General features: G+C 65.8%; 1 protein-coding gene across 1 annotated transcript; it reads right to left on the bottom strand.

Moving 5' to 3' along the window:
• Positions 1-4098: 4098 nt before the first annotated feature.
• On the bottom strand, positions 4099-12664 carry GUSB (glucuronidase beta). The gene is made up of 12 exons (XM_029082457.1): positions 12452-12664; positions 11424-11609; positions 10814-10995; positions 10347-10489; positions 10034-10221; positions 9513-9668; positions 8529-8707; positions 8254-8400; positions 7451-7535; positions 6123-6299; positions 5685-5820; positions 4099-4639 (listed from the first exon to the last, which is right to left on the bottom strand). The coding sequence occupies exons 1-12, from the start codon at positions 12662-12664 to the stop codon at positions 4470-4472; spliced, it is 1962 nt and encodes a 653-aa protein (XP_028938290.1). The 3' UTR covers positions 4099-4469.
• Positions 12665-13602: the final 938 nt, after the last annotated feature.

Raw genomic sequence — 13602 nt, 5'->3', positions numbered from 1 at the left:
CGAACATCGAAAGTTTCAGCAAGTAGACGATCGCTGTTTAGCGACTTCACCCCGAGACTACACTCGTGGCTTTCCTGTGAGGATTGACAGGACAAGTTTCTTCCCCACATTCCTTATAGTGGGAAGGGTTCGAGAAGCCCGGGAAAGGTTGGCGTTCGCGGGACGGTGCTGTGGGAGGGAATCGGGCGGTGGCCCTGCAGGGTCGGCATCACTCGGCATTTATTGAGCGCTTCCTGTGGGCGGATGGCTGTACTAGGAGCTTGGGAGAGTCCAGAGTAACAACCGGTAGCCCCAATGGCTATCCCCAAGGAGTTTCCAGGTTACTGTCAAGGGGCGAGGCTGGAGCGCTCCCAGATCCGGAGCGAGGACGGACGGACAGACGGCTGGACGGACAGACGGCTGGACGGACGGGGCCGGGGGCGGGAGCGGCACGTGTGGGTGACGCAGGACCCGTCCCTCCCCTCCTCCCCCGGTCGTGCGACCCGGTGTGGTTTGGGTGAGGTGCTTCCCGCCGGGAGCCTCCCGCCCCGAGTCGGGGGACATGAGCGAGACATTGAGCTGGGGCGCCCGAGGGCACGTTTCCGCCCAACGGAGCATCCTTGGATCCGTCCCTGGGACTGGCCGTTCCTCGAGTGCGGGTATGGGGTGGGGGATTCCCCATAGGGAGATGAGCCCGGGCACAGGGAAAGAGGTCGGTCACAGTCCCGATCTGTTAAAGCAGCCGGGCTGATGGACGGACCCCTGGCCCGTGTCCACGGATTGATCCGTTTTTAGCCTCGAACCGAAAGTAGCGTCCGGGGGGCTGCCGAGGGTCAGCTTGGGCCGCTCCCCCGGGTCCTCCCTGGCGCAGGCCGGGCAGAGGTTTTCACCCTGCCTTCCCGTAACTTGTCCCCGACCACTCGCCCAGTTGGTCCTCGTGGGTTGGATTTAGTTGGTTGGGCTCCTTGAGGTGTTGTCAGTCTGTCTGCCCTCGGTGAGCTGTGGCCGTGTGTCTCCACCCCGGGTGAGGTGTGGCCGTGTGTCTGTCTGCACTAGGTGAGGCGCACCATCGCACTGTTTCTCTTCCAGTATTATAGCTCAGGTTGGAAGTCGGGCACCGGGAATTGTTCTGCAGCCTCCCCCCAAGCTCCTTTCCTGAGGTAAGGTGGTCGGAAGAGCGAGGGTCTGCAGTGGCAGTTCCGCCCGCGGCCCGGAAAGTTCCCTCTGTCCCAGAACGAGGCCGTGGCGGGTGGCCTCCGGGACGGAGGGCTCAGAGGCTCCGGAAGGTATCGGGGCTGTCGGGCCGGTTTACCCCGCGGAGCAGCCGGCGGCGGCAGGTCCCCTGGGGTCCACGCAACTCGGGCCCCGGACCCTAGGCGGGTGGTGGGGGTCTGGACAGTTGGGGTGCGGGACTGGGACTGTGATGGGAGCTGGTTGTTCCTGGCCCGTGTTAGGGCGGTGCCCCCCATCCTCGTGAGGGGGAGGCGCGAAGCATTTTCCCCGTGGTCTCTCGGCCACCCGCCACTTCCCGGGTGCCAAAGTCTTGCCTGGCGCGATGCCGGTTGAGTCCCAGAGGCCCGGGGCCTGCGCCCCCGGCTCGAATGGATGGAGCAGCTGGCAGAAGTCTATGAGGCGAGACCCCGCCCGGGCCAGCAGCCTAGTCGAAGCGCGGCCTTGACCGGTTAGTTCAAAGGGGCGAGCCGTGCGGTGCCCGGAAAACGCCACAATGCGTGACTCCCGTCCGGACAGTGTGCCACGGCCCAAAGGCCGCCTATGGGTGCTTTGCTCCTACCGGTGCTTTGCTGAGTCTCCAGGGTGGGCGCCTATTCCGAGGTGAATCACTGGCAGCCACTTGTGAAGCGTGTGCGGGAGGTGGTCGATGGAGAGATTCGGGCCCCGATTTTGCGACCCGGCCAACGTGGAGAGAGTTGTACCCGTGGAGGACAGTTTTGTTTGTGGCCCAGAGGGTTTCGGTTTTAAATAAATGTCGACCTTACCTGCGGTAGTCTGGCTGCACTCGTTCTTGTTGCCGCGAGGGTGGATGAGCCCATCGGAGGCCTTTGGCGGCTCGGCTTTAGAACCTGCTTCTTTACCGAGCCGGGACCCCGGTCCGGTCGCTAGAGGTGACCGCGTTCTCCCTGGACCTGGGACTCTAATCCCACCCCTAGAAGTTTCTGTCTCCAACCAGGACCGCGATCCCGTTTCCGGACGTGTCCGAGTTATTAGTGAGAAGAACGCGGGGGGCCGCGGGGCCGAGTCCCCGGAGATTCCGGCTCCCGGAGCCCCGCGGATCGATGGGTCGTCCCCTTACGTGATGTGGCCGCAGGGTCGCGTGGGGGCCCGGCGGGAAACAGCGAGCTGAGGCTCGGCCGTTCGCCGCTTCTCCTCAATGCTCCGTTTCTCTGGAGCTTCCGGGTCTAGTTTGGTGTCAAAGGGGAGCGGGCCACAAATTCCGGCAGCGACACTGACCCGCGTGCGCCCTGAGGGCGGGGAGCGAGTCTGGCCACGTGGGGCCCGAGGGCCCGGCCGGGCGTCTGGGGAGAAGGGGTAGTGTTCTCCTCCTCTCCTCCCTACTGGACAGGGGCCCGGGGAACCCCAAGGCTCGGGCTACACGTACCACGTCACTGTTACTCTGGGGTCTGAACTACATCGCTCTAGGTCACCCTAGGTCAGGATTGAAAGGGAACTGGATTTCTGTGAGGAGGCCCCAACCCCAGCCCCGCTTGGATGCTGCGTTTCAGACAGCCAGGGAGGCTTCTGTGAGGATGTAGAAGCACGAGCCCTCGCTTCGCTTCACTTCCCAGGCCGGGAAACCGATTCCCCTTCTAGTCTGGGAGCTCATCGCGGACGGGGCGTGTGCCTGTCAACTCTATTGTACTGTAGCGGCGTGGCTCAGGGGAAAGAGCCCGGGCTTGGGAGTCAGAGGTCGTGGATTCTAATCCCGGCTCCGCCACTTGTCAGCTGTGTGACTTTGGGCAAGTCACTTCACTTCTCTGTGCCTCAGTGACCTCATCTGGAAAATGGGGATTAAGACGGTGAGCCCCATGGGGGACACCTGGTTACCTTGTATCTCCCCCAGCACTTAGGAGAGTGCTTGGCACATAGTAAGCGCTTAACAGATACCATCGTTATTATTACTCTCCCAAGCAGTGTGGCCTAGCGGAGAGAACGCAGACCTGGGAGTCAGAAGGACCTGGGTTCTAATTCCGGCTCCCCCACCTGTCCGCTGTGTGATCTCGGGCCACTCACTTAACTTCTCTGTGCCTCAGTTACCGCATTTGTAAAATGGGAGTGAAGACTGTGAACCCTGTGTCCAACGCGGCTGTGTCCAACCAGATTAGCTTGGATCTACCCCAGCTCTTAGAACAGTGCCTGGCACATAGTAAGTGCTTAACAAATACCATAAAAAAATTCACAGTGCAGCGTTCTGTGCAGAGTAAGCACCTGATAAATACGATTGATTTACTCGCTGCTGGAACTTGGGCAGAAGAAGCCCCCGGCCAGCTGCCGGTCAATCCCGTGGTCCGGAAGGCCCCCGCTGCCGCCCTGAGCCGAGCGAGGCAGTGGGACTCTCACCCCCCCGTTCTTCGTTGCTGGCATGGTGGGAGGGGAGAAGAAAAATGGCCAGGAGTAATAATAATAATTAGGGTATTTAAGAGCTTACTATGCGCCAAGCACCGTTCTAAGCACTGAGGTAGGTACAAGCTAATCAGGTTGTCCCACACAGGGCTCACAGTCTTAATCTCCATTTTACAGATGAGGTAACAGGCCCAGAGAAGTTAAGTGGCTTGCCCAAAGTCACTCAGCTGACAAGTGGTGGAGCCAGGATTAGAACCCACTACCTCTGACTCCCACGCCCGTGCTCTTCCACTAAGCCACGCTGGTTCTCCGTAAGAGAAGGCCAACAGAGCGGTGACCCAGACAGTCACGGGGAGTAGGCAGTCATAGGAGCCAGAGGACCAGATGAGGGCAAGGAGGGGTGGGTGGTGTGGGGCGCCCAGAGTTTCCCACCAGCCTCTGGTCTCTCTGCCCGTCCCGTCTTCCCCACCCGCCAGGCGCAAACCTGCAGAGCCAGCATTATGCTGGGATGGCGGCACAAGGAGGGTGAACGCTGCCGGCTTGGTTACGGGCATCCAGCTTTATCGTGGCGGGATTGGGGGGACGGGGGCCGGGGCGGACGGACGTGCCCCGAGCCGAGGGGAGGCGGCCCCCAGCCCCAGGTCTTGCCACAGAGACTCGGGCCGGGCTTAGGACTCGGGATTCCTCTGAGCAGCCACACAGCTCGCCAGAACTTCCAGGGTGCAGCCGAGGCCCCCGGAGAGCCTCCGTGACGGTGGCGTTCCGCGTTCCTCAAACGGGAGTCAAGCACGCGTCCGTGCCGGTCGTCACCCTCAAATTGTAACAGAATGACTCCCAGACGGATGGGTTCGGGGACAAGGGGCACGGGCCGCTCCCACCGGGGCCGCAGGTCGGTCCCCGCCCCGGGCCAGTTAGGGGTAGGGGGGCCTCGGGACCTCGCAGCGCGGTCTCTGGCCGGCGGGGGCCGGACGGGTCTCGTTGGCGAGGGTCCAGTATCGGTCTCTCAGGAGGAAGGCCGAGGCCTTCGGCTGGCGCTGGCGGCTGAAGATGCCTTTCTTGTTGCCCAGGACGCGCAGCGGCGCTGTGGGGAGAGAGCAGGGTGGGGTCGCTGTGCGAGAAGGGGCCCCGGACCTGGCCGAGCTGGGCCGTGCCGGGCGCTCACGCCGGGAAATGCCGTCCCGAGGCCGCCGGCCTTTCTGTCCCAGCGAGCCGGGGCACCTCCCGGAGTGGAAAACTGTGCTGAGCGACCCCCACACCCCGCCACACCCTCTGCGAGGCCTCCGGTCCCTTTGCTGGTCAGGCCTAGAAGGGCTGTTTTGGACCCCTTGTGGGGGGGATGGGGGCGGGGGCGTCCGGGTCCGCAGGCTTGGGACCCTCCCACCCCGGCCCAATCCGGCAATGGGCCCCAGGGGCTCTGACCCTGAGGCTAGGGCTGGAGGTGGACCCTAGCACAAGGGTGGAATGGACTTATCTTCTGTGGGCCCGGGAAGGGTTTTTCCAGCTGGTGACTGTGGCTCGGGTTTTTGCTGTCCTTACCCAGTGGGGCTGGGGCCATTTCAGGAAAGAGAAAGGGAGGGTAGCCTCCCCGTCCCCCACCCCGGCATCGTCCCACGCTCGCAGGGGATGGCCCTCTGAGGCACCTCCACCCTAAAGGCCAGGCTGGGCCCGGCTCACTTCTCTGATATCTGTGGCCGGGGAAAAAGCCTCCGCCGTACACTGTGCCTTGGAACCAGCTGGCCCGGTAAGTTCCTCTCTGGGGTCTGTCCCCACCCCACTGGCATCCCAGAGAGGTCCCTTCTCCCCCCTTAATGGTGTCCATCGGAGTCCCTCTCTCCCCCTAACTGGCCAAGGCCCCCACTCCTTCCCAGCAGATGTTCCTACTCTCCCCTCCCTCCCTCCTAACCAACGGGGGAACCCCCTCGCCCCAGCTGCGTCTGGCAGAGGCCCCGCTGTCTGTAAGGCAGACACAGCCAGAGCTCAACCCCTCAACTGGCCCCATCCACCAGCCCGGCCCTTAGCTCCCTCACTCTCGGCTCCCTGGTTGGCCCCATCCGCCGGGCCGCCAGCCCCCCAGCGGGCCGCCGGCACCGTCCACCAGCCCGTCGGCCCGACCACCGGTCCCGTACATTGGTCCGTCATGAAGTCGGCGAAGTTCCAGACGAGCTCTCCCACCACATAGTCCTTGCGTTTCCGGTCCAGGGCCCGATGATACCGCTGGAGCACGGCCGTCTGATACTCTTCGCTGAACATAAGGGGAGGGTCCTGGAGGGGGGGATGAGGAGGGGGAAGAGGTGGGGCCCGGGACACCGTCCCGGATCCCACCCCGCCTAGCACGCCCCCCCACAACCCTCCCGCCCTACGAAGGCCGGGGAAGCGGTTCGACTGCAGCGGTGGAGCCCGAGCTCCCGGGACCGGGCTTGGTGCCGTTGGCTTCCCTGAGGGCTCCGACGGGGGTGGGGGCGTGGCCTCGGGGCAGCCCGGGATGAGACGTGGACCCGGTTGCAGGGGCAGAAGCGCGGCTGCAGGGCAGTGGGGGGTAGAGGCGGGACCGGTCAGCCCCTCACCTGGTGGAAGCCCGCGACGGCGTCGGCCCCGTACTCGCTCTGGAGAATGGGCTTCTGGTAGGTTTTGTACCAGTTCTCAAACTGGGCATCCAGCTGCAGGTCGATCACCTCCAGGTGGCCAAAGTCGTGGTACCAGGAGAAGTAGCTGTTCACGCAGATCACGTCCACGTAGGGGGCCTGGAGCATGGGGGCGGTGAGGGAGGAAGGGGCGCTGGCAAAGAGCTGGGGCGGCCCCTCCCCGCAGAGCGCCTTCTGGCCCGAGTTCGCCGAGGCCAGGGCTGGGCACGGTCGGGGGAGGAGGTGGTCTGGGTGGCGGGTGGGCCCCGGAGCCCCGGCTCAGCCGGCCGGCCTCCCAGAACGCGGCAGAACTGGTGCTGAGCTGACGGTGACCGGACCCTGGACCGGGCAGGGGTCAGTGCCCACGGCTGGCGCTGGGCCACTGCGGCTCAGGCGTCACTGCCCCCCGGTGCTTTAATGATGATAACTGTGGTATTTAAGTGCTTACTATGCGCTAGGCGCTGTTCTAAGCACTTGGGTAGATACGAGCGAATCGGGTTGGACACGGTCCCTGTCCCACATGGGGCTCACTGTCGTAACCCCCATTTTACAGATGAGGGAACCGACAGAGAAATGAGGTGACTTGCCCGAGGTCACCCAGCAGACGGGCGGCGGAGCCGGGATTTGGTAACGGAAAGCTCCTGTCTAAACTCAGGCTGGCACTGAAGAATCTGTCTGCTCCCAAAGGCGCAGGACGGTAATTTGGGAAAGAGGCCGCAAGCAGGGGGTGGACGGCTGGGCGGGGAGTGGGGGCCGAGGGTTCGGGGCTCAGGGGACCGGGGGCCGGTTTCCACCTTTTACATGTCTGGAGAGGGGACGTTGGGAATCCCCATTCCCACACACACTGGGCCCTTGGGCTCTCGCTAAAGGAACTTGACGTCTCACAAGTGCCCCTTGCTACCTGGATCCCAGGGCTCAAAACTCCGCCTTTCTCTGTCTTAGTGATCCCTGAGGGAGCAGGGGGGACGGGACCCCCTTCTCCTTCTCTCTTAAGCTTTCTAGGGTTGGGGAAGAAGGCCCAGAGCTGTGACCCTGGCCTGGCAGCCTCAGGCCCAAAGCCACGACCCTGGCCTAGGCAGCCTTAGTTCTCCTATTCCCCTTACCCTGGGCCTGGGCTTGGTTTGATTGTGAATCTGGGCACTCCAATCCAGCAGCCCCCAGCACCGTGGGGCTAGAACCTCAAGCGGGACACCCCCCACCCCCACCCCGAGGGGCTCAGAGCGAGATTGCAAAGAAGCAGGGGGATTCTGGGGCCCTGTCAGGGAGCTTACCCCATAATCGCGGGCATAGTCCGTGTTGGTGACAAAGGTGACGGGGCGGGTGGGGTCCAGGGCTTTGGTGTGGGCAATCACACTCCTGTTCACAGCAGAAGGCACAGAATCCTTCCGTAGGGGCAGGCCCGGCTCTGTATGCGCCCCTTTCCCTCCGCCCCCAACTCTCTCTCCAAGGCTTTCGGCCTCAAGTCGGCGAGTCCCCCAGGGGAGGGCACTTCTCCTCACCCCCCGAACACTGCCTCTGAACCCATTCCCAGGTAGGTGCCCCAGCCTGAGCCCCGGGCTTGGAAGCAGTGGCTGCGGGTCCTGAGTGGGGAGAGACTGGGGGCGGGGGGGCAGAGGGTCTGGAGCCGGGCGACGCCGGCCTGGGGGAGCAGAGGGCAGGCTTGGGGGGCGCCTGAGCCCCCAGCCCCGGGGGGACGCGCTGCTTGGATCCGCCAGGCAGCGTTTCCCCGGTCGCACCAAATGGCCGGGTCTCCCGGAGGCTGGACGGGCCTGGACTTCCCTCCCACCCCCGAGGATCTGGCCCCCCTCCACCTCCCATCCTCCAGAGAAGGGAGCCTGGTGAGGTCCCGAAGAAGACGGAGGGAACAGGCGGACAGGAAGGAAGGGACCAGGTTGGGGTCCGTTTCGGGGCGGCTGCAGGAACCTCCCAGGGTTCAGGTCGGGAAGGGCTCGGCCCGCAAGCGCTGTCCCATCCCTCCAGGCGGCCGGCGACGTGGGGGCCGGGGACTCCCCCCCATCACCCGGGGGGGCCCCTCGCCAGCCCGTGGGCAGGACGGCTCCTAGCCGGGACTCACTTGAAGTAGAAAGCCGCTGGAGGTAGGCCCGAGCTGGGCTCGTTGGCCACGGACCACATGACTACGGAGGGGTGGTTCTTGTCTCTCCGCACCAGCTCCTCCATGACCATCAGGTGATGCTGCAGAGACTTGTTCCCGAAACTCTCCCTGGTGAGAGGGGAGGGGGTGGTGTCGGTGGGCAGTCCGCCGTGGGCACCCCGCACCTTCGGCGACGGGGCCCGGCTGCGCTTCTGCCAGACTGTAGTCGGGGAGGAGGGCGCGGCGGCGGGCCTTACGGCAGCTTGATGCCCACAGCGGGGCACTCGTCGATGACGACGATGCCGTAGCGGTCACAGAGGTTCATCACCTCCTCGGCGTACGGGTAGTGGCTGGTGCGGAAGGAGTTGGCCCCCAGCCAGCGGAGCAAGTTGAAATCCTTCAGGAGCAGCGGCCAGTCTAGGCCTTTCCCACGGACCTGGGGGTGAGCGGCCCACAGAGAACGGTCGTCGGAGGCTGCGTTACGCGGTCGCTCTAGGCCAAGCACTGTACTAAGCGCGGAGGCGGATACAAGATCGTCAGGTCCCACACGGGGCTCACATTGGAAGGAGGGGGGAGAACAGGTGTCGAACCCCCATTTTTCAGGATGAGGGAACTGAGGCCCAGAGAAGTGAAGTGAGTTGCCCGAGGTCAATATGGCGGACAAGTAGCGGAGCCGGAATTAGAACCCAGGTCCTCTGACTCCCAGGTGCGTGCTCTTTCCGCTAGGCCACGCTGCCTCCCTGAGGCTGAGCCGGACACACCCCCGGGAACTGAGCTGTGTCCCACGGGATATGGTACCCCCGAGCCCGCTCTTTGCGGGGTGGGAGGGTCCCGCTTGCCCGAGGGCAGGGAGGGAGATGTCTGGATTCACTGGGGTCGGGAGGCCCCACCGGGCTCTTTCCCCCCTTACGGCTCACTGACCAGATCTCTGGGACGGGCCAAACCACTTGATAGCTGACCCTTGGGTGCCCACGGCTCTGGGGCCGTCAATGGGCAGGAAGAAGCAAGGGTCGGGGCCTGCGGACACCCGAGAGAGGGGGCGAGCGGATCCGTTTTGCAGGCGCCGGATCCCGAGCGCAGAGGTGGTGTCCCCTGGGCCCTGCGGGAAGAGCCGCCTCGGGCCTGCTCCAGGAGACGGGGAGAGAGGTTCCCAAGCCTGCCCGATCCCTCCCCGGCAGACTCTCCCATCCGGCTCCCCGGGCGCCACGCGGGTCGGAGGCGGCGGGCCCCAGGGTGCTCACGTCGGCATCCTCGTGCTTGTTGACGCCGTGGAAATAGAAGGGCTTCCCGTTGATGAGGAATTGGTTCCGGGTGACGGCCACGGTGCGGATGCCCACGGGCAGCGTGTACGTGTCGGTCACGGCTCCGGCGTCACCGCCGTCGGCCTCCAGCGTCACCTGCGGCCCAGGGCCAGGGTGCCGACCTCGCTATCGAGGAGGCGCCCCCCTCCCCTCCCCCAGGCGGAGGGTGGGAGAGACACCCCAGACCCCCACCCCGCCATGGGGCCCAACCTCCCCCTTGCAGAGTTCTGAAGTATGTAGTGATGGGGGTGATGGGGGGTGAGGGCCAAAGTCCCGCTCAGGTGAGTAGCCCCGGGCCAGAGCCCTCCGGACTGGGCTGCTCCCAGCCTCTGGCCAGGCCTGGGACTCCGGGGTCAGGAAGGGCCCCGGAGCTGGGGTCGGGCAGAGACAGTTCTGAACCTCAGCTCTGTACTCTGTCCTTGTGGCCAGCGTGGGCCCTGTGACTCTGGCTACTCACAGACCTCCAGCGAGTAGAGGTAAGCGGGACGATCGTGCATCAGGTACGGCCACCAGAGCTGGGGGTCGGCCACGACCAGCTGGCCCGAGGGGCCGGCCCCCGTGGCCACGACTCGACCCTCGTCCTCGCGGAGAACCAGCTTCAGCCTGTAGGTCTCGCTGCCGCGGACGGAGACCCGATAGTTGACGAGACCTGGGCGAGGTGCGAGTTCAGTCGGCGCGGGGAAGGGGGCCCTCGCCCCCCACCTGGTGCTGGGGGACGGCCGGGATGACCCGGGGAGCCTGACATCCCTCGGGGCTCCGCCTCCGGCCACCCACCCACTCCCTCGGCCACGTCGGTGGTGACGGTGATGTCGTCGATGTAGGCGCTGGGGGTGGTGTAGACGACCACGGGGCGGTGCAGGCCGGCGTAGTTGAAGAAGTCAAACTGAGTGTTCTGGACAAAGTAGCCCTTGGGGTACCTGGGTGTATGGGGAGGGCCCCCCGTCAGTTTAGCACGGCAGGGGCATCGGCACCCTCCATTCCAGCCCCGGCCCGCAACCCAGCCCTAAAGCACATGCGATCGGGAGCCCGGGCGGGGCCCGGGCGGAGGCCGGGGACAGCTGTGGGATGGGGGGGAGGGGCGGGGCGTCGTCCCTCCGAGGTCCCGGGCACGGGGTAGGAAGGGGGCCGGGGCCCACTGGCCCGGCGCCACCCCGCCGCCCCGGAGGCCGTGGAGACGGTGGCGGCCCCAGCCCTGCCCGTCGGGTCTCGAGCCTTCCCCACGGCGGCCCGACTGCGCTCACCGGGCGCTGTCGTTCATGTACTGGATAGTGCCGGGGGGCAGCGTGTGTGGGCTCAGGGTGTTGTTGATGGCGATGGTCACCCGGCAGGGCTGCCCGCCTCCGCTCTGCACCAAGGCGCTGATGTCGGCTTCGAAGGGTAGGTGCCCGCCCTCGTGCTCGGCTACCTGGATCCCGTCAACCCACTGCACCGCCGGGGCCAGAATGGAGAGGGTTAGCGCCAAGGGCCAGGCGAGTGGGGCCCGGGAAGGGGGAGGTCGCGAGCACACAGACGCGGAAACACACGAGCGGTCACGTGTAGGCTCGGGCACACGGTAACCAACTTACATATGCTTGCAGTTGGGCGCCTAGGCGTACCCAACCCTGGGCCTGCAGCAACTCCCACCTCGCCACGTAAGGCACAGGCTCTCAAGCGGGCAGGGAGTCCCACCCTAGTCGGGAGTCCCCCCCCCGTCATCTGCCCACCGAGCCACGCGCCCACCCCTTCTCTAGAGTGCACATCCCATCACCCATTAGGGCACCCACTGACCCCCTGCAGTCGGGCACGTGTGCACGTGTGCGCGCACACACACAGCACACACACACACAGGTGAGCGGTCTCTTGGTCACTGACCACGATGGCGTAGTAGTGAGCGCTGCCAACCCGCAGCACCACCCGGGTGCCCGGGTCCTGGGCCCAGCGCTGCGGCAGCAGCACCTCCCGCTCGTACCACACCCAGCCAATGAAGCCGCGCAGCTGAGGGTCCTGCCCGATGTCGTTGAAGCTGGCGGGGACGGGCATGTCCAGCACCTGGCCGAGCTGGGGAAGAGAGAGGCCCGCGTGTCACCCCCGGCCAGGGGCAGGGGGTCACACGGAGCGCGGTTTGACTCGCCTGAGCGGGGTGCGGGGCCCTGTGGACACAGGCCCTGTGGCCTGGGGGCCGGGCCAGAGGGCTGGGGTGACCCTGGGGGCTGGGGTCGCGGGGGCCGGCGGGGGCACCAGCATAGAGAAGATTAGGGCCCGGGAGGGGAACGGACCTCTCCGTACCCATCGACTGAGGCCGAGACCGGGGTCAAACGGGGCCTTGACGGGGGGGGGGAATTCCTCAAAGAGAGCACTTCACACCGAAGAGAGTTAAGGGCTCAAGTGCGTGGCTTAGACTCTGGGTCCTTCCCGGAGCCCGGCGGGGTCGGGGAGTCGGGGGTCGGAAAGCCACCCCCGAGACACGTTTTCTCCGATGGCCCCAGCCGCCGTCGGGTCGGGCCGGGCCGGGCCGGGCCTGGCCGGGCCGGGCCGCCCGGTTCTCCGGAAACCGTCAGTGTCCCCACGAGGCGCTGACGGACACGCCCGGACCCCAGAAAGAGGAACTAAAGCGCGGGGCGGGGGGAGGGCGGCAGGCTGGTAAAGGGGCAGGGGGCGAGGGGGGCAGGCGGGGAAGGGGGCAGCTCCGGCCTCCGGCCTCCGGTCCTCCCCTCCTCCCCGCCGCCGCCGCCGCCAACGCCAACGCCAACGCCGCCGCCGCCGGGCATCCTTCCCTCGGGTCAGATCCCGGCCCGGCCCGGCCCGGCCCTGCCGCCCCTGCCGCCCCTCCCCTCCGCCCCCCTGCCCTCCCCGGCCGGCCCTCGGAGCCCCCCGGGCCCCCCCCGGAGCCCCGCACCCACCTCCCGCAGGGGTCTTCGGTACCAGCGCTGGCGGAAGCCGAGGTCGCGGGCGGGGGAGGGATCGGGCCTGAAGCTCCACGGCCCGTTCAGCTCCTTGAGCTCCCGGGTCGGGGTCTCCCGCGGGAACAGCAGCCCCCCGGACAGCGCCAGGGCCAGCCCGCACCCCCAGCCCCACCCCCACAGCGCCCCCCACCGCGCCCCCGCACCCCGCATGCCTCCCGCTCCCGCTCCCGCTCCCGCTCCCGCTCCCGCTCCCGCTCCCGCTCCGCTCCCGCGCCCGCCTCGGTGAGGGCGCCCCCCTGAGGACAGCCGGGGGGCGGCGGCGGCGGCGGCGGGGACGAGGGAGGAGCCTGGGGGGGGCGGGGCCGAGGGAGAGCCCGGGGGCTCCCGCTCTTCATCCCCATTTGACAGATAAGGTCACCGAACCCCAGAGAACAGTGATAATGAGGCTGGTATTTGGTAAGTCCTTACCACGTGCCGAGCGCCGTTCTCAGCGCTGGGGGAGATACGGGGTCACCAGGTTGTCCCCGCGGGGGGCGGGGGGGGGGGCTCACCGTCTTCATCCCCATTTGACAGACGAGGTAACCGAGGCACGGAGAAATTAAGTGACTTGCCCAAAGTCACACAGCAGATAAATCATCGTCATCATCATCGTGTTGGTATTTGCAGCGTGGCTCAGTGGACAGAGCCCGGGCTTGGGGGTCCGAGGTCGTGGGTTCGAATCCCCGCTCTGCCCCTTGTCAGCCGTGTGACTGTGGGCGAGTCACTTCGCTTCTCTGGGCCTCGGTTCCCTCATCTGGAAAATGGGGATGAGGACCGTGAGCCTCACGTGGGACGACCTCATTCCCCGGTATCTCCCCCAGCGCTTAGAACGGTGCTGTGCGCGTAGCAAGCGCTTAACAAATCCCAACATTATTATTATTATTATTTGTTCAGCGTTTACTACGTGCAGAGCACCGTTCTAAGCGCTGGGGGAGATACAGGGTCATCGGGTCGTCCCACGTGAGGCTCACGGTCTTCATCCCCATTTTCCAGATGAGGTCACTGAGGCACAGAGAAGTGAAGTGACGCCCACAGTCACACGGCTGCCAAGTGGCCGAGCCGGGATTAGAACCCACAGCCTCTGATTCCCGAACCCGGGTTCTTGACGC

The sequence above is a fragment of the Ornithorhynchus anatinus genome, chromosome 17 (genome assembly GCF_004115215.2).
Source record: "Ornithorhynchus anatinus isolate Pmale09 chromosome 17, mOrnAna1.pri.v4, whole genome shotgun sequence".
Taxonomy (NCBI): Eukaryota; Metazoa; Chordata; class Mammalia; order Monotremata; family Ornithorhynchidae; genus Ornithorhynchus; species Ornithorhynchus anatinus.
Note: the sequence above shows the minus strand (reverse complement) of the source record. Positions and strands in the feature narration are given on the sequence as shown.

Bases quoted from the DNA above. Each gene is read 5' to 3' on its own strand.
- GUSB (XM_029082457.1), bottom strand. From the start codon at position 12,664: ATGCGGGGTGCGGGGGCGCGGTGGGGGGCGCTGTGGGGGTGGGGCTGG. The intron at 10,996-11,423 runs GTCAGTGACCAA...CCGGCGGTGCAG, and splicing joins CTCACTACTACGCCATCGTG to TGGGTTGACGGGATCCAGGT. The intron at 10,222-10,346 runs GTGGGTGGCCGG...CACCTCGCCCAG, and splicing joins CGACGTGGCCGAGGGAGTGG to GTCTCGTCAACTATCGGGTC.